The sequence below is a fragment of the Hipposideros armiger genome, unplaced genomic scaffold (assembly GCF_001890085.2).
Source record: "Hipposideros armiger isolate ML-2016 unplaced genomic scaffold, ASM189008v1 scaffold_280, whole genome shotgun sequence".
NCBI classification, from domain to species: domain Eukaryota; kingdom Metazoa; phylum Chordata; class Mammalia; order Chiroptera; family Hipposideridae; genus Hipposideros; species Hipposideros armiger.
This window is the reverse complement of record NW_017731630.1, coordinates 211,457-230,037: the sequence shown is the minus strand read 5'-3', so window position 1 is coordinate 230,037 and position 18,581 is coordinate 211,457. Positions and strand designations below refer to the sequence as shown.

The following is an 18,581-nucleotide window of genomic DNA, read 5'->3' as shown; positions in this document are numbered from 1 at the left end:
GTAGCAGGATGGCTCAGCTAAAAAAAAAAAAAAAAATGCCTTTAGCCAGAAAAATCTAATGGACATTTATAAAACGCTGCACCCAACAACAGTGGAACACACGTTCAAGTGCCCATGGAACATATTCCAAGATAAACCATATCTTGGTCCATAAAACAAACCTCAAAAATTTTAAAAGAATTAAAGTCATACAGGGTGTATTCTTTACCATGATGGACTCAAAATAGAAATCAATGATACAAAGATAACAGGAAAATACCTAAACACTTGGAAACCAACTAACAGACTTCCAAATAACCTGTGGGTCAAAGAGGAAGTCTCAAGGGAAATTAAAAAGACAGAACTGAATGAAAACACAGCATCTCAGAATCTGTAGGACACTAAATTCATACAGAAGAGGAAAAATTTGAAATCAATAATCTAAGCTCCCACCTCAAGAACCTATGGGAAAAAAAGAGCAAAATAAACCCAGAGCAACAGAAAGAAACAATAATAAGAGCAAAAGTCAATAAAATTGAAAAGAGAAAAACGGTAAGAGAAGAACCAATGAAACAAAGAGCTGGCTCTTTGAAAAGGTGAAGAATATTGACAAACCTCTAGCAAAACAGATGGAAAAAAAGAGAAAAGTCATAAATTTCTAATACAGGAATGAAACAAGGGTCACTATAGACCCTGAAGACATCAGAAGGATAGATAATTAGGGAACACTTCCAACAATTCTACACTCATACATTTAACACCTTAGATAAAGTAGACCAATTCCTAGAAATATACAATGTACCAAAACTGACTCAAAAAGAAATAGAAAATCTGACTAGACCCCATATATAGTAAAGAGATTGAATCAGTTATCAAAAATCTCCCAACAAAGAAAAGCCCAGGACCAGGCAGCTTACACATAAAGAAGGACGAACACCTACTACTGTTCTCAAATTCTTCCAAAAAACTGAAGAGGCGGGAATACTTCCTAACTCGGAAGAGCCAAAATAATCTAAGGCTAGACGTACCCTGATACCAAAACCAGACAAAGATATTACAAGAAACGGAAACTACAGATCAATATTCCTTGTGAACACAGATATAAAAATCCTTAAGAAAATACCAGAAAACTGAATTCAGCAGCATACTGAAAGGATCAGACATCATGACCAAGTTGCAGTTATTCTCAGAATGCAGTGATGGTTCAACATCCAAAAATCAATCCATGCAATTGTGGTTCAGTGTGGTAAGACGGACTGACCACCTTAACAGAACGAAGAAAAAAATACATGGTCACCTCAAATGAGGCAAAACTGATCTGACATGATCCAACACCTTTTTATAATAAAAACACCACATATACTAGGAGCAGAAGGGACCTAAACATGACACAGAGCATCTAGGAAAAGCCCGCAGCCCAGATGAACGGTAAAAACCTGAAAGCTTCTCCTCTAAGATGAAGACCAAGACAAGGATGTCCCCCTTTGCCACTTTTATTCAACACAGTACTGGAAGTTCTGGCCAGAGCAATTAGGCAAAAATAAAGAAATTAAAACAAAATAAAAGGCATCCAAATAAAAAGGAAGAAAATTATCTCTGTTAGCAGATGAAGAATCCACAAAAATATTTGTCAGAGCTAATAAATGAATTCAGCAAAATTTCAGGATCTAAAAACCACACACGAAAACAATTCCATGACTGTACACTTGCAGCGAACAACCTAAAAGGAAAATTAAAAAACAACTTCATTTGTAACAGGAATAAATTTAACCAAGGAGGCGAAAGACGTGTACACTGGTAACTACTTAACGTTGCTCAGGGGAATTAAAGATCTAATAGAAACACATCCCATATTCATGGATCAGAATGCTTAATGTTATTAAGATGGCAGTTCCCCCCAAAGTGATCTACGGACTCCATGCAATCCCTACCAGAATCGCAAAGCACCCCCAAACAGAAATAGAAAAACCCATCCAAAAAATTCATACGGACTCGCAAGGAACCCCAAATAGGCAAAACCATCGTGGAAAAGAAGAACCACATTTGAAGGTGCCACATTTCCTGATTTCTAAGCTTATTATAATGCTATAGTAATAAACACTGGCATAGGATAGACACACAGACCAACGACTAGAACAGAGAACCCAGAAAAACCAATAGATTCTCGACAAAGGTGCCAAGCCATTCAGTGGTGCTGGGGACACCTGGTAGCCACATGCAAAGCCCGTCAAAAAGCTGCCACCCACGGCAGCAGGGATTTTACATAAAAGGAAACTGAGGCCCAGAGGGGTGGGGAACTGGTGTGGGGTCATGGCTCGAGTGGTAGGGATGGGGGTGAACTGGGGTCTGAGCCCCCACCCCAGGAACCCCTCTCAAGCCCACCTCCACGTGGCCTGGAAAGCCTCGCTGGGGGTTGGGGGGGGCCCTGTGGCCTCAGTGGGGGCAGGTCCTGGACGAGACCCACAGGACAAAAAGCTGAAGGCCTTCAGCCTGAGGAAGGACAGACAACATGGGCAGAGTTAACAGGTGGTGACAGACAGGGACATGCTGTCTGTGATTCCGAAGCCAAAGAATGACATCCAGAGGACACAAGAGCTTCTGCAAGGCAGGAGAAGCAGAGGACAGACACGGCCATGCAGGGGATGGAGAAATAAGGAAGCCCGGTGGGGACAGTGGAGCGAGGAGGGGCTGGCCGTGTGGGCCCACGGTGGCCAGTACGGGACACACGGGGAACTCCCAGCTCTGCCCCGGGAGAGGCTGGGGCAGGGACCCCGGCTGCAGTGAGCATCAGCGCCCAGGCCTAGTTTTAAACACCAGGGAAGGAGCCAGACTCCTAGGGGACCAGTGCGGGGCTGCAGCAGGGCCCCAGAAAAGGGACAGGGACAGGAGTGGACCGTAACCCACTGAGTCCACACCGATGCAAGTGCACACAGAGGTAAACTGGGGAAGAGAAAGTTCTTCCTTAAGAGTGCCACTCAGAAACACAGAAGGGACGATGGCGGGCAAAGTGGCTACTCTCGCACGGGCACGGAGCAGAGGACACACAGCGGGCAGCTGGGCCGGCATCACGTCCAGTGACCAGGGGAGCCCACCACTAGCTGGCTGTCGCGTCTCACACAAGGCCGCGTGCCGGAGTCCCTGGAGTGTAAGGACACAGCCTGCAGGGCCGTTCCGGAAGGAGCTTTAGTCCCAGCCTGCACTGTTCCCAGGAAGGGGGATGTGCCTCTTTAACGAGCCGGGCCTCCTGCAGCAAGGTTAACAATTCCGCTTGGTTCGTGGAATATTGCGGACTCTCTGGGGCCCGTTTGAGGATTCCTGCTCCAGGCGCCAGGTGCCGACTCAGCACTTCTCCGTTATTTAGAGAACAGTTAACCCTCTGCGGCCTGGCTGCCGCCTGCACCAAGCCCACCCGCGGGTCTGGCCTGCTCAGCGCTTTCCCATCCATAATCACCAGCTACTATCCATCATGTGACAGCCACGCCGAGAGGGGCGCAGTAAGCACTTCCTCTAACAGAGGAGAACTTAAATATCACTCTGGTATTTCACTGAAATTGGAGTACTTTACAATTATCACCCACGGCCTCTGTGGGGGTCCCACCCCACACACAGGGGCCCGGTGTCTGCCAGCTCCAGTCAGGTCCCCAGGCCTCGGTCTGGCAGCAGGAGGGCAAGGACGCGTGGAAGGGCTCTACCAACTGCAGAGGGTCGTGGTGCAGTCGTGCTCCCCTGGGATCCTTGCAGTGTGACGCAGGGGGGTGCCCTGCACCGACATGGGCTCCCCTTGCCCGAGGCCCAGCCCTGCCGCCCCGGGCACCTGCAGTGGAGGGTCCATGTCCTCAAATCCACTGGGGACCTCCAATGCAGACTGCAAGACCCTGTGGCAGGGGACAGGGTGGCAGCGGGCCCCTGGGTGGTGAGTAGGCTCCCTCTTGGGGTGCCAGGAACCAAAGAGGCCTGTCCAGGGGTCACAGCCAGGGCCACATTTGTCCATGCAGCCCCCGTCCCCCGCAGGCCCCCATGGGGACAGGGAGGAGTGATGGGACCTCATTAAGGAGGAAGGGGCCAGTTTGCTCAGCTGTCGGTAATTCCCACAGCTGACAGGTGAGGCGACAAGCGGCAATTAGGACCCCTCACCACTCAGTTCCTGAGTTCCCGTCGCCACCTGGAGGCTGCAGGTGCCAGGGCGGACAGAGGAGCCCGCAGGCCCAGGCTGGGCGCACCCTCACCTTTGCGCCCAGGGGGCAGTAGCCTTTGAGGAAGTCGGTGCAGACCTCCGCCTTGCGGGACACGTAGACGTGGCTGTAGGGACAGTTGCTGTTGCTGCAAACCCCCTTCAGGAAGTAGGAGCACACGGGCATCTGTGGGGAAAGGGTGGCAGTGAGGGTGGCAGACCCCCCGCAGCGCCCCGTTAGGCACCCCACACTTTACAGTGGAAACACCAGGACTCCAAGGCTGGGCAAGAGTCATACAGACTATGGCTGGAGACCCTTACCGCAGTCTTGCCTCAAGGAAGAAACGGACTTGGTGCGGACCAACGGGAGGGCAGCCAGCCGGAGCCAAGGGCACCTGGGGCCGGGCCAGGGGAGGGTTGCCCGCTGCTCAGTCAGACCCTGGTTTCTGCAGACGGTGTGGTCACCAGGGCAGAGCATGGCTGCCCTCGCACAGACAGGAGGAGGACACCGAGGCAGGGATGGCCACCAGAGTCCGACCCTGCTCTGAGCCCACCCAGCTTCCAGGCTACGGGACCATGCGCAACGGGCCAGGTGGGTCTGGAAATCCTGCAGAAGATTTTCTAGCTGCCTGATGGGTAGGCAGCTAGCAGTGTCCATGGGTTGGCGCCCTGGCCCGGCAGGGGACACATGGGCAGTGGGCTCGGCGGGCAGGGAGCCACCTGAGAGTAGCCCAATCCTGTGCACTGACTGCAGCTGGCACCGTGGAGGCTCCAGTGCGGGCAGCTGGCTCAGGGGAGACCTGGTCAGGGATACAGAGCAGGAGCCTGGGCAGGGCTGTGTGGCCTCAGCAGTCCCTGGCCCCCAGGTTGGGAGAGGGAGATGTGTAGCCCACCTCCTCCCCATTGGGGGAAACAGGCCTGAGGGCCAGCAGGAGGGCCTCTGATCTCGCCCGCCCCGAACCCTGCCCCCTCCCATAGGGAATGGGCCGGGCCACAAGGCTCCCCCCGCGGGTCTCATCCTCCTGGGGCCTGCAGGCCCTCTTCCTCCCTCCTCTGCTGGTCAGGCCCCCAGTGGGTCCCCACTGACTGGCCCTGGGCTCCTCGGTGCACTTTTCTGGGGGGCGGGTGAGGAGAAGCTGAGGAGATGGGAGAAAGCAGAGGAACAAAGGGTGATCTCTGTGCTGGAGAGTTTATTTTTAATTGTCTTTTAACTGCAGCACGGAGGGGAGAGGGGCCGGCATCTGCACACAGCGCCCTTAATGTGCTTTTGATCTAGAGCCCAAATTAGCTCTAATAAAAAGGGTAATAAAGCCAACTGTATGCCAAACGGAAGTCCTCCTCCTGTCAGCACGGCCACTATCAAGAGGAAACCGCATTCTCATTTCAATTAACCTTGTTTGCACCCGCCACGTCCGCACAAATAACAATAACGTTAATTCAGGGGCTGGCGCTGCGAGCTCATCAGACAGCCCAGCCCGGGCCAGGCGTGCGGCTCCGGCTTCAGAGCTCAGAGCTAATGGCCCTGAGACAGACTCGACGTGAATTTCCAAATTGCTCACAACAGAGTCTGGAGCTCTGTGAGAGAGAGAAATGCTGACTCGTCCCAAGTCCCTCAAGGGGAAAGCTGTGGCAGCAGCACTGCCTCTGCCGGGGGACGGGAGACGGGGTAGATGGGGTACTCGGCTCCTGGGCGCTCCAGTGCTGACCCCTGACCACACAGCTCCCAGCAGGTGCTGGGGCCACAGGCCCTGCCCTGGCTGCCCCCAAGGTGCGGGTCTGCATGATGGGGTCCACTCGCTCCCCTTGGCCCATGGCGTGGGGCCTGGGACCCAAGGGCCCAGCTGGTTGTCTCCGTTCTCCTGCGCCCTGTGGCCTTCAGCACACCGGCTCACAGATGACCCTCGCCAATGGTGGTGGAGGGGACACCTGTGGGCCAAGGCTGGGGACACGTAGCAGGGACTGGGGTGGAGGCCTCCCATGTGGCATGTGGACACCCTCCGGTTCAGCTGGGGTAAGAGGCAGCTGAATGGAACAGTCCCCATGTGGGGACGGAGGGGCAGAGCCTTTGGGCCACACCCCCACTCCTCAGAGAAAAGTTGCGGGTGCCTGGCGGGGACCTCGGGGGAGCCTGCCCAGGGAGCCTCTGGCTGGCATTCACCTTCTCCTTGGAGACCTGGTGGGAGAAGGGGCAGGTCCCATCTGTCTTCTTGCACGTGCCCCGGAGAAACCTGTGTATGCGAAGGAGAGGGTTTGAGGGGAGGGCAGCCGAGACGGGCAGCGGACCCTGCGCACACCCCACGCCAGCCCCCCAAGGCCCCTGGCCGGGCAGTCACCTGGTGCACACGGCCACCTTCTCAGGGTCATGGATGTAGGGGCAGAGCTCGCCGCGGTTGCACCGGCCGAAGCGATTGTAATACATGCAGTATTCCGGCTCCTTCCTGCGCCGCCTCTGCCTGGCCTGTCGGACGATGGCCAGACTGCGTTGCAGGGCCCGGCTGTGGACACATGGACACGTGAGGCGCGTGAGGCCCGGGCACACAGGGCCCTGTCCACACAACCCCAGGGACATACCTGGCCAAGGAGCGACTGCAGCTGCTGGCAAGGTCCAGTCGGCCTGTGGAGAGAAAGGACATAGGGCCGGGTCAGCCAGGCCACCCCCTGGGCTCTGCCCACTCGCCTGCGTGGCGCAGGACCCCCTGGCGTCCCCACCCTCAGCTCAGGCACTGCTTCCCTTCTCCTCAGACTGGGTCCCTGCCAGACCTGCTGGGGACACAGTGTTGAGGACACAGCGAAACCCCCCAACCCTGGTTCCGTGCAGGAGCGCATCTGTGGGGAGGAGGGTCAGGGCTCAGGGACCAGGTCCAGTTGCCGCACGGCGCCCCAAGGCCACACTGGTTGCTGGCCAGTGGGCTCACCACAAGGAAGGGGTCCCAGGAACAGTGTGGGGGGCTCCCCCCCTCCACCTGGAGCAGAGCCCCAGGATGTGGGCTCTGAGTGGGTCCTGGGGTTGCCACCTGGCTTTGCAGTGCCCAAGAACGGCTTTCCTGTATTTAAAGGGTTGTAAAATGGAAACCAAAACAAGCAGCAGGTGGCCGCAAAGCCTGGTGTCCTCTCCTCCTCACGCCTCGCTCTGCAGGGAGCAGCATTCGCCGAGGTCCCTGGAGGCCCTGAAGGTGTGTCTGGCTCCTAGGCCATGGGGGGTGCCCGTAGCACCCGCTCCTCAAAACTGTGGCGGTGCCTCAGGATATGCCTCAAAACCCAGGTGCAGAGACCAAGCAAGGCGCCTTGTCCCTGAGGTCACCAACTGTGGCCCAGCGGGAAGCTGCCCACGAAGCAGCCGGTGGTGTCAGGAGGGAGCAGCAGGGACACTCCCAGCCAGGGCAGCTGTGTTTTGGGTTCTCCAGTCCTAAGCGGGTGGGAGGTGTCCGGGCTCACAGAGCCCCTGCCTGCGACCCCCCAGGACCTGGGAGGGCAGGGCACAGCAAGCACCTGCTCAGGACAGCCACCCAGGCCCCCCAGCTTGTCACATGCACATGTCCCTCCCCAGACCAGATCCAATTTCCCACAGGCAACTGCTGAAATGGATCCGGTGGTAGGAGACAGAAGTGACATCACTCAGAAATTCTAGGGATCTGAGGCGATGACAAAGCACCCAGGCTTTAAAGGGACGTCCCCAAGTTGCTGGCCCTGAGCTGCCCCATCAGGGCCGCATGGGAGGCCCAGGCAGGTGCCCTCCTGCCACCTGCAGGTCCCTGGCCCCACCCTCCCCAGGGCGACCTCTCCAGGGCCCATCAGCTCCGTCCCATCTCCTGAGCTCCAGACCCGGTCACACAACTGCTCTGACACGGCCTGCCAAGCCCGAACTCCCTTGCTCCCCACAGGTTGGACCTCAGACGCCCCTTTTCCACATCCGCCCACTGCTAAGTCCTGACTGCCCCTCTCTGGGCCGGGCTGTCACTGGCCGCTGGAGCTACCCCTCTGCCAGTGTCTGTCCCTCTCTCAGCCTCAGTCTCAAGTTTAAAAGGGGTGATTCCAGGGCTGAGCAGCGGGACCTCCAGAGAAAGGGGGGCCCAGGCTGGTTATGGTGCAGGGGGCTGAAGAGTGGACCGAGGGGCCTCAGGGCATGAAGGGCTGGCAGGAAGGGGCTCTCAGGGCCCTAGGCCACAGTGGAGTCCCGGTTCCCAGGCCGGGGACGCCAGTCCTGAGGGGGCAGCGGGGGCTGGTCCAGGTGGCACATGGTACCATACACCTGCCAGCCAGCGGGTGACAGAGTGCAATGTGATAGCTGTTGGTGAGCGTGGTTCCCGGGCTGTCACCCAGGCTGCTGGTGACGCTCTGGCGCCATCTGCTCCTGCCAGGGACTGCTGTTATCACGTGTCCGGCCTGTCAGACCGAGCCCCGGCCTGGCCTCTGAGGGGACAGGTTGACTCCCCTTTCCACTTTCTACTCTTAAAAAGACACCAGCAGGGCTTCACGGTGGGAGTTCCAGGCACCTTTTCAAATGCTTTGCAGTGTTAAAAAATGCACGTCAAGTAGCTGGCTTAAAGGGGAGGAGGGCTGAGAGGTGCTGAAAAGTTCAGCTGAAACTCACAACTTGGGAGGGGAGGCGCTGAGCCTTCAGAGAACTTGCACTTCCCAGGGATCTTCCTAAAATAGCTGCAACAGCCACACCCCCAAGTCACCCTGGGGGAAGACTGACAAGGGGTCTGGGCTGACAAGGAGCCCCAGAAGGGGCACGTGGGAGGAAGGGAGGGAGGCAGTGGGCGGGGCCTTGGCGTTGGCTGCAGACAGCTGACAGGCCCTCTGAGGGTGGGGCTGGCACGTCACAGGTCACAGATGAGGCCACACAGCACACAGACCCCATAACCTGCCACGTGGGGACCAGTAGCAGCAGGGAGCCTTGCTCTGGGGCCTGGGGGCCAGCCCAGCGAGGTGGCTCTGGCAGATGGACCGGGGCTCCTGCTCACCACGGGGATGGCAGGCTGTTGGGCCAGAGGGGGGCTGAGGTCCGCCCACTGGAAAGTGTGGCCCCAGCCAGGGGCGGATGTGTCCTGAGAGGCCCAGGCAGCCAGGAGGGACCAGGAGGAGAGGACAGATCCAGGAGGGCTGCAGTCAGAGCTGCGCTGACACCCGAGGAGAAAACCTCTCTTTAATCCCTCTTTACTAAGTGGGTCGCAGGTCAGTGGCACTGCGGTGGCGGCGGGGGCAGCCCATCCTCCTCAGCGAGGACCTGGCCAGCCAGAGGGGTCCAGGCTGCTGTGCAGGCAGGGTGGGCGGGGCCTCAGGGCTGTGGCTCTGCCCTGTCCCCGCTGTGGTCTGTGTGCCAAGTCCCACCCCGCTGCCCTGGCTGGCCAGCCCTAGGACTGCCCCTCAGCGGCTACTAAGGCTGGTCAGCAGGGTGGCAGCTGTAGCCTGCAGGGGCAGGTCGGCCTGGGACCCCGCCCTCAGGCCCCTGTCCCCCTCACTTCTTGCCTGACGGCTGGAGCCCGGGCAGGAGGGGTGGGAAGGCCGGGAGGGCTGTGCCCAGGGAGTAGGAAGGGGGTTCTGCAGAGCTCAGCATGTGGAAGGGTGGAGGGCAGTGGGCTCCAGTGAGAGGCACCGCCCCTCCTGCTCTGACTGCCACCCCCTGGCAGCAGCCTGGGCTCTCCCCAGGGCTGGACTCGGGGCCCAACGAGGGCGGCTCTAACTCGGCCCCATGCCGACGTTTGTGAGGAGGTGTGAGTGCAAACCAGCCTCCTCTTCTCAGCCTCCCACCATGGACGCCAGGGCAGAAGAGGGGACAGAGAAGTGAGAAGAGGTGGTGGGTACAGCCCTCGCCCACGGTCCACCCAGCCCATTTGGGCAGCAGGTCCCCACCAGCACCGGGATGGCCTAAAGCCACATTCTGAACCTGGGCCCCTGCATGTGGACGGTACGAGTACCAGAGCGGCCAGTGTCTGGCTAGGGAGGAGTCCCTAGGACCCAGACCGTGGGGCTGACATGGGTGGGTGGTGGCCATTGGCATGCCTGGTGGAGGAGACACCAGCAGACAGGGCATCCCATCCGTTGGCCAGTAAGCTCCACCCAGCCCCAAGCGAGGACAACGGGGATCAGAGCCTGGGTCCTGCCAGTCAGCCAGGTCAGCTATGGGGGTTGGGGTAGGACAACCAGGTGTGCCCTTCACCAAGGAGGCCCCCGGAGAGGCTGGGGCCAGTGGGTTCCCCCCACACAAGGCCAACTGAAACACTGCAGAGCACCACCCACAAGCCTCCGTGGCCGGTCCGCCTGGCACACGGCCTGGCTGTGGCTAGCCCTGTAAAGGGCCTGCTCAGTGGGCACGGCGGGTGGCGAGGGGCTCTGCTTTGCCTGGGAGGCAGTGGGTGGAGGAGGGGTCTGAGGCGCTGCCCTCCGTGATGCCAATGCGTGGGACCCCACAGACCACAAGCGCCAATGCCATGGCCTTCGAGCTCTGGGGGTCAGAGGGGGGATGGCATGGCCCACAGGCGTCATGCCCAAGGGGCGGAGCCTCGAGAGGACCTGTGAGGAGGCCTGCCTAGCGCTCTGCACCTGCTCCCCTCCAACAAGGGGGCACGGAGGCCAAGGCAGGAAGGTCCTGGGAGGTCCCATAGCCCAGCCCTGGGGAAGGAATGGGGAAACTGAGGCACACAGGCAGGGAGGGGCCGTGGCGTCTCCTGGGGAGCTCCCTGCCTGGAGGGGGGCGGCTGGGTACCCTGAGTCCAACAGACAGAGGCTCTGGGAGCCCAGCTGGGCAGGGGCTTTGGGGGGCACTCAGGCATCTCCCTCCTGCCCCTCTGGCATGGGGCGTGGGGCTGGGGCTGGGGAGAGCCGGGCCTCTGCGATCCCACAGCACCCGCAACCTTGCCCTTTTTTATGTGACAGCAAAGGAAGGGGGTGGAATTGGACTGAGACCAAATATTTTTCTAGTTAATTTGTACAATAAGCGAGTCCAAAGCATTTCCTCCTCTTCAGCCTGTTTCCCCGTGCTGCGGGGCATGCGGGGCGGCGGCAGCCACCTCCAGACACAGTCGGGAGGCGTTGCCAATGCGATTCCAGCACCGCGGCCCCAGGTGCTCGCTCGCCTGGCCATGTTTACCATGCCTGGCTCATCTCCTTTGTCCAGGAGCGAACACGGAAAATCAGGGGCCGCTCAGCCAAGCGCGAGCTTCGCCGACGGGAGCCTTCCCCGGGGACACAGGGGCTGTGGGGCCTCCCCACCGGTGCCCTGGCCGCCGTGTCAGCGCAGCGACTCCGCACTATGGGCACTGCAGTGATGGGGAGCGCCCGGGGCCCCCAGGAGCCTCACCTGTGCGCAGAAGGGGCCTGCTGCCCCCGTCGCCGCCAGGCCGGCCACAGGTCTTGGAGAGCTTGTTGGCCGACACACTGTAGAGGACACCGCCAATGCAGCGGTAGCCTTTGTCCCGCCACCGGGGGGAGCCGGCCTGGGGTCTCCCGCCCCCGTTGGCAGGGCGCGGGCGGTTCGGCCCCGGGGACCTGTAGACAGAAAAATGCCGGTCAGCCCAGGTCAGCCCAGCCCCGAGGACCACAGTCAGGAGACCTCTGTTCCCCTGTCCCCCCACCCCCGCCCCCAGGCATAGGAGGTGGCGCCCCCCAGCCCTGCCAACCAGACTGAGACCTCATGAGCCCCTGAAGGGACAAGCCTCCCCCTCCAACAGGCACACCTCTGGGACCTGACCCGACGCCTCCACTTATAGATGCCCCCCTGTAGACACCACTGCGTCTGCAGTGGGGTCAGCCGAAAGCCCCCAGGCTCAGGGCTGACTGGGTGGCACCAACTGGGGCCCTGCAGCTGTCCTGGCCAACACACTTGCCCAGCAATCATGGGGGCAGGCTGCCACTGAGCCCAAGGGGCCAGCCAGCCTCAGGAGTCCAGGGGACATGGGGTTTCCCCCTCAGAACACAAGTCAACAGTGAATTGTTTGTGCAAAATGAGCTGAACTCTGGACTAGCTCAGACTCTGCTTAGAGCCCCCTGCGCCCCCTGGCAAAGGCCTGCCAGCTGTCCCACATGCATACTGCCTCTTCCCAGGGATGCTCCCAGCAGGAGGGCGGGCGTGAGGTCGTCCTCTAGGCCCAGCAGAGAACCTTAACAGGCAGGGTGCGCTCCTGCTGGGGCCTGTCCTTGGGGGCAGGGGTCCCCACCGCTCTGTGGGCCCTCCCCTGGGAAGCACATGGACCCCCAACTCCACTTGGGCAGCCGTCCAGGGCCAGGGAGGGCTCTGAGGAGTCAGGAGGGGACGGGCAGCCCTGGGGCGTCCTAGCGCACAGCCGCTCACGGCGGGGTCACAGGCACGAAGGTGCCAGGTAAGGCAGCTCTGCGTGGGCTGGGCCGCCACCCCCACCGTTCAGTGCCGGCTGCTGCCCCTCTAGGCCTCAGTCTCTCCGTAATTCTCACCAGCCTGCAGCCTCCAAGGGCCCGTTAGAGAAAGAACGTGTGCAAGTGAACTGCGCTCGGGGACCCAAAGCTGCGGTGTAAGTACAAACGCGGGCGGAAGCGTCCAGGGGGACCACCCGCCCGAAAGCACTTAACCCAGTTTCCCTTAATTAAAATTCAAATTCACAGACACCAATCTTGGAGGGAACAAGTCCCACCAAGGGGCCCGGCCCGGCCACCTGGCCCAGGCTGACCATGCCCCACAGGCTCCAGCCACCCCACACAGGGCCCTTTGGGCAGGAGGGCGGTGTGGGCGGGCACCCTCTGGGGGAGGCAGCCAGACCACCAGGCTCTCCTCAGACCTTGGGGCATCTGAGGCCAGGCCAAGCTGTGAGGAGGGAGCAGCTGTGGAGCCCTGTCAGCCCTGGGGGCTGTGGCCACTGTCCTCAGGGTACAGCTCAGCCTGAATCTGAACCCACACAGGCCGTGGCCGCCGCAGCTCACTCACCCCGGAGCCCTCAGTGGTCTGACCCCACCAGCCCCTGAACGAACTCTGGTTCTCATCACGGAGTGGCCAGACCCCCAAGACTCCTGACAGGCTTTTCTTGCTGAGAACGGGCTGCCGCTTGCCAGAAATAAGAAGACCGCTCTAGCTGCCTCTTCCTTTGGGAGGACCCCAGCCCTCCCCTCTGTTTTCACCACGAAGCAGGAGGACAGGTGACCAACCAGACCCATGTCCCACCTCTCTGCCTAGGCCCAGTGTCCAGACGCCCTGGAGAAGATGGGAGGAGGAAGCGGGGCCCAGACGCCCTGGGAGCCCAGCCTTCAAGAGGTGTGCACGCGTGCTCCTGGCTGAGGCCAGACGGGGACAGACCACCCCCAGGTGGCATCCTCAGAAGTCACTGGAGGCTTTAGGGCAGCGGGCCCACCCCGCTGCTGGGGCAGGCCACGGCCGCCCCTCACGCAGAAGCACTGGCTCAGTCTGTGTTTACAGCGAAAAGCCCACCTCAGGTGACCCTTCTTTTCCAGGACACTGTTGCTTACTCCCACAGTTACACTTAAGGGTGATGGTCCCCTTTTCCCACCCAAAACACCACACCCCTGGGTTCTGCTGGCAATTACAGGGGACCGCAGGCCATCTGGGAGGGGTGGAGGCCTGTGCACATGTACGTGCCCAAGGGTGCAGGGCTTTGGCCCCAGAAACAGCCTGGGACCCCCAGCCTCCAGGGCACCAGAAAACCCTGGGCGCCTCAGTGGGAGAAACTACACCCCCCCACACACGCACACACAAGGTGTCATGGGGGAGGTGACGCACCCACAGAACTGGGCTGGGCCGGCCAGGGCCTCGGGAGGAGCCCACCTGCCCACGGGAACGGGCCCGGCCTGCAGGTGTCCCCATCACCCTGGCTGGGCCCGTGGCTGGGTGGGTGGGTGCTGGGCGGGTGGGGACTGGAATGGTGAGCTGGGGGCACGCGCCCCAAACGCCCGGCAGCTTCCCACTGCCGTGGGTGTCACAGCTCTGCAGTAAATTGTTACCCTAATGGACAGACAGCCTTTGGAAACGGCCTGTACTGAGAAGAGGGGATAAAATTAATGAGATAATAGCAGGGCCAAGGACCCGGAGAACGCTTCTGCCCTCGCGACGACGGCCCTGCAATCCCTTTCCTACAACAGGAGCCTTGGATCTAAAGGTTTCTCCGGCCGGCCGGCAGGCCCACGCCGCCAGGAAATTTCATTAACGCTGGAAAATAGGAAAGGTATTAAGCGTGGGTAATGAAGGCGGGGCGAGCGGTGCCTTCAGATGGCCCTCTCTCCCGCCTTTGTAATGGGAGGCATGAACTCTCTCTTCAAATCCATTTCTAATCCATTTGAAATACTACAGCAAATTATCTTTCCTTCAGCCCGAAAGCGGCCAGCCAATTTACTCCGAATAGCAGTGACAATGCCCCGGGATTTATCACCATAACCTTGACTACACCAGGGTGAGGGCTGGGCCTCCCCTCACCCCCCCCCCGGGGGGGCACAAAGGACAGGTGGGGGGAGATAACGTTTTAAATGAAAAGCGGTGGTAATGGGGAGAAGACACACAATGCCACAAAAGTGGGTTTCGAGGAAAAGCTGCCGTCCCCAGTCTGCTGCACGGCCAGCAGCTGGGAGTTCCCGGTGCAAGGCCATCCCAGGGTGTGGAGGGTGACAGTGGGGCCAGCACATGCTGGGCTGGTGAAAGATCCCAGGGAAAAGGAACCCCAAGGAGGGCATGGCCAGCACAGGCGGAGGCTGTCCCTGGGAAGCGGGGGCCAGTGTGGGTGTGCCCGCTCTGGCAGGCCCGCCCTGGACACCCCAGCGCCCTGAGCCCTGAGCCACCACCCAGGCAGGTCCATGCAGTCCCAACACTGCGCAGGGCACCTCTGCCCACTACACAGGCTGCACAGCTGAGATGGACCCCCCAAGGCGTCCGCAGCTACGGAGCCTGGCAGCAAGGACACAGGTACGCACACGAGAAGCCGACAGGCCGGCCGGCCCCTGAACCCGCAGGCACACGGGGCACACACACCATTCACCCGTGACAGGACCTGAGAAGCCTTTCCAAGGTCCGGCTGCTCACCCACCCCACCCTGGGTGCTGCGCCCGGTGGGCTGCCTCCCCTGCACCCCAGACCCTGGGCACATCAGATGAGGGCTGGGGGAGGGCTGCTCCTGACCAAGGGCAGACTCAGGGGCAGGAGGGCCATGAGGGGAGGAGGTAGCCTCGCCCCAGGGGCCCCGGGGCAGCCTTCAGACAGACTTGGGACGCCCCAGGCAGGGCGGGTGCCCCACCTCCTGACCAGGGGCAGCCGCCTTTCAACACACACCGCCTCGGCAGCCCGGCTTTTCCTCCGCTGTCATGGCTGAGGGGACCTCAGCCCCCCACTCTGTCTATTCAATGCTGAGGCTTTCCAAGGCCTTTCAGAGCAGTGTGCCCTGAGGCCAGCCAGGCACACGTCCTATGGACCGGAGTGGGGCTGGGCACAGACCTTCATACTGAGCAAGAAGGTGCTGTTTCTTGCAGTGAAGCACCTTGGGCACGGGTCTGTGGGTGGGGGGACGCAGGGCGGGTGACCCCGAGGGCTGGGGCAGGGTCAGCGTGTGGCCGGGCCGCCCAGGCAGTGGTGCCCGGGAGGGAGGCGGGCACGCTGGCTGGGGAGCAGAGAAAACAACCGGGGAGGCAGTTCTCAGGAAATGGAGCACGACTGCGAAGCTGCAAGGCGAGCAGGGACTGCGCCGTCAGCAGAAGGGCGGCAGGCAGCTCTGCACAGCAAATTCCAAGTAGGTCAGGCCCTGCGCCACCGTGACAGGCTGCACACTGCTTAGTGGGCTTTCCACAGAATCGCTGACGGGCCACCGCACACCGCCTGCGAGGGGCGAGCCCCAGCCCCGGCCCCGGCTCCGGCTCCAGCTCCTGCCCCAACCCCGGCTCCGGCACCAGCCCCAGGCCCCAGCCCCGGCTCCTGCCCCGGCCTCCTGCTCCGTGCCCCTAGACCCCCCTGCCCTGGGCTGCTGCAGCCTGTGCCCACTCTGCCCGGCAGGGATGAAGCTCCAGCCCCCATGGTAGAGCACAGCTCCCCTCAGACACTCCCAGGTCAGGGCCAGTGCAGGACAGGGCCCCTCACCTCAGGAGCCCACCCCCCCAGGCACACTGGGTGGTCTGTAGGGTGGTTCTGGGTGGAGGCAGATGGAGTTCCTCAGGTGAGCAGGGCCAGCAGGGTGGGAGGTGAGGGAGAGCCAAAGGCAGGTGTGCCACGCTCCACAGGGGTCTAAGAAGCGGGGCTCAGGCGCCAGTGACACAGCAGATGGTGAAGGCCTCACGGGACCGTGGCCGCCTGACCTCACAGGACCCTCCTCAAACCAGACTCGCTCCTGGGCTGGGCACCACGCCTGCTGGGGCCAAGCACCCTGCAGCCATTCCCGCAGCGGCCTGGCTCTCTGCACCCACCTTCCTGAGGTGAGCAGGTGGGCCTGGGAGGACATGGGGGCTGTGTGACCTTGGGGGGCAAGGAGAGGACGACCCTGGAGAGGGGCTGAGCACCTGAATGAAACTGGAGGGCGAGGTGGGGTGCAGGCAGGTCACCTGACGCCTTTGTCAGGTGCTGCTCCCTCCCGAGGGGCCCCCACCATCTCTTCCTGGTAATGAACAGAAATGACAGGCGTCCTGGCCAGCTGGCGCGCTGGTGGGCGACACTGCTTGTGCTGCGTCCGTCTGTTACAAACACTGCAACTCCATCATGAGGGGCTGGGCTATGTCATGTGCTCACATCTATTCAATTGGTATTTCGATCAATGGATGCATTACAAGCTTTCCCTTTAAGAGCCTAATAAACAACAAGATGGAAAGTAAAATTCTCCATAAAATGACACTTTTAAAAATCCATTTCAGCTGAAACGAGTGGTGTTTTGTATGTTAGCTGCAAACACAGGCATTATTGGGCCTTAACAGCCCCACTTAGGAGGGCCGAGTTCAGCTTGAGGGGCAGAGGGCTGGGGGTCTAGGGCTGGGGTGGGGCCCAGGTTTCACCCTCCAGGCTGGGCTGTCGGCCCAGGACCCCCTCGGCATGTGACAGCTGGTGAGAGGCAGGGGCGGGGCGGGGGGACCCAGCCCAGAGAGCACCCTGCTGAGCCCTCTGCTCCAAGGGACAGGGGTCGTTAAGGCTCCATGGAAAAGCTTGGTCACCCTGACCTCTGGCGGCAGGTGTCTCTCATTGACTGGGTGACCTGTGTCGGAGCCTGAGCCCTCACACTCTCCACTGTCAGCCGAGGTACCCGCCCCTCCCTCGCTGGTCCCGGTGCCTACCCACTGCTCTGGGTTAGAGGGCCTGGCCTGCACCTGGACTCGTCAGCTCTGTCTGTGCCGTGCCCCTCACCCTCGGCCACACTGGCCTATTTCCAGCCTCATGGCAACAGCCACTATCTGCTCTGCTCAGGCCTGCCTCCACCTGGAGTAGCACCCCTTTGGTGACCCCAAAGATATTCACACATGTGCCCTAGTCCCTGATGTGGCCCAGCTGAGGGACACTGGGCAGTCCAAGCCAGGGGTGTGTGACAAAGTAGAAACATAACAAGACCCAGAATGCCACGAGCTGGTCACCATGTCACCACTACCTAAAGAGATTCACAAAGTGAGGGGCTGGTGAGATGTCTCCTCCTGCGATCCCAAAGCAATAGCAGCATGGCTCCCTGGAACAGGGGTGGTGTCCTCAGTGAGCCGGGGATGGTGGCATCCATGCCAATACCAGGGTAGGGTCCATGAGCTCAATAGCAAGAGGTCCTGAGAGTCTGGGGGGCAGGCAGCTGACTGCCAGTGAACACACAGGAGTGTCAGCAGGCGTGCAAGGCTCTAGCAGCAAGACGCAAGACGGGACAAGGAAAAGCTCCCCCCATGTAAACAGGGAAACGCCACAGCAGGTGTCCCGGGCCTGCAGAATCCACAGGACACCTGCAGCTTCGAAGACAGGAGGAAGGGGCGGCGAGAAGAATAAAACGCAGCTTTGTTGGTTGGAGGCAAGTTGGCTGGGGAAGGCTGAGAAACCAAACTAGTATTTCTATAGGCCATCTGGAAGGACAGACACACAGGAGGAAGGCAGACATGGGAACATCCGTGTTTCGGGGCACCGCACGTGGGCGGGGCTTGGGGCTTGTTTCAGTACAATGCCAATCAGTGAGGAGACAAAGGAACTTGGACCCCTACTTCAGACCACAAGCAAGAGTTCACCCAAGAAGGATCATAGGCTTAAATGTGAATGCTAGGGCCGGCCGAGTGGCGCGATGGTTAAAAACTGGCTTGGGACGCCAGAGGGCCCCGGTTCGGATCCCACATATGAGGGCCAGTGACACTGCCCTCTACAGCTAAGATGCTGAACAACAGCTCAACCTGGAGCTGGGCTGCCGTGAGTTGCAGGCGACGGAGTAGGCTGCAGCCCCTGTGGCAGTGGGTTGCCATGGGCTACCGTATGTAGCCAGCAGCCAGCGTGAGCGGCCAGCAGCCACCGTGAGCGGCCGTCCAGAAG

General features: G+C 60.2%; 1 protein-coding gene and 2 long non-coding RNA genes across 5 annotated transcripts in view; 2 read left to right on the top strand and 1 right to left on the bottom strand.

Moving 5' to 3' along the window:
• The window catches only part of ZC3H3 (zinc finger CCCH-type containing 3), a 67,607-nt gene that overhangs the window by 7,645 nt on the left and 41,381 nt on the right, over positions 1–18,581 (bottom strand). Inside the window, exons 6-10 of the mRNA XM_019657778.1 lie at positions 11,454–11,641; positions 6,722–6,764; positions 6,484–6,645; positions 6,309–6,378; positions 4,206–4,337 (exon numbers count right to left, since the gene is read on the bottom strand). Coding sequence (XP_019513323.1) covers positions 4,206–4,337; positions 6,309–6,378; positions 6,484–6,645; positions 6,722–6,764; positions 11,454–11,641 — 595 coding nt within the window. The remainder of the gene's footprint in view (positions 1–4,205; positions 4,338–6,308; positions 6,379–6,483; positions 6,646–6,721; positions 6,765–11,453; positions 11,642–18,581) is intronic.
• On the top strand, positions 9,007–11,447 carry LOC109390848 (uncharacterized). The gene is made up of 3 exons (XR_002125657.1): positions 9,007–9,328; positions 9,897–10,061; positions 11,271–11,447. It is a non-coding gene; the product is annotated as an uncharacterized LOC109390848 (long non-coding RNA).
• Positions 11,771–17,142, top strand: LOC109390845 (uncharacterized). Of its 3 annotated transcripts, none has more exons than XR_002125653.1 (5): positions 11,771–12,639; positions 13,296–13,552; positions 14,216–14,298; positions 14,443–16,522; positions 16,665–17,142. It is a non-coding gene; the product is annotated as an uncharacterized LOC109390845 (long non-coding RNA). The 3 variants fall into 3 exon arrangements; XR_002125654.1 differs by having other exon boundaries at positions 14,216–15,846; positions 16,331–16,522; XR_002125652.1 differs by having other exon boundaries at positions 14,216–16,522.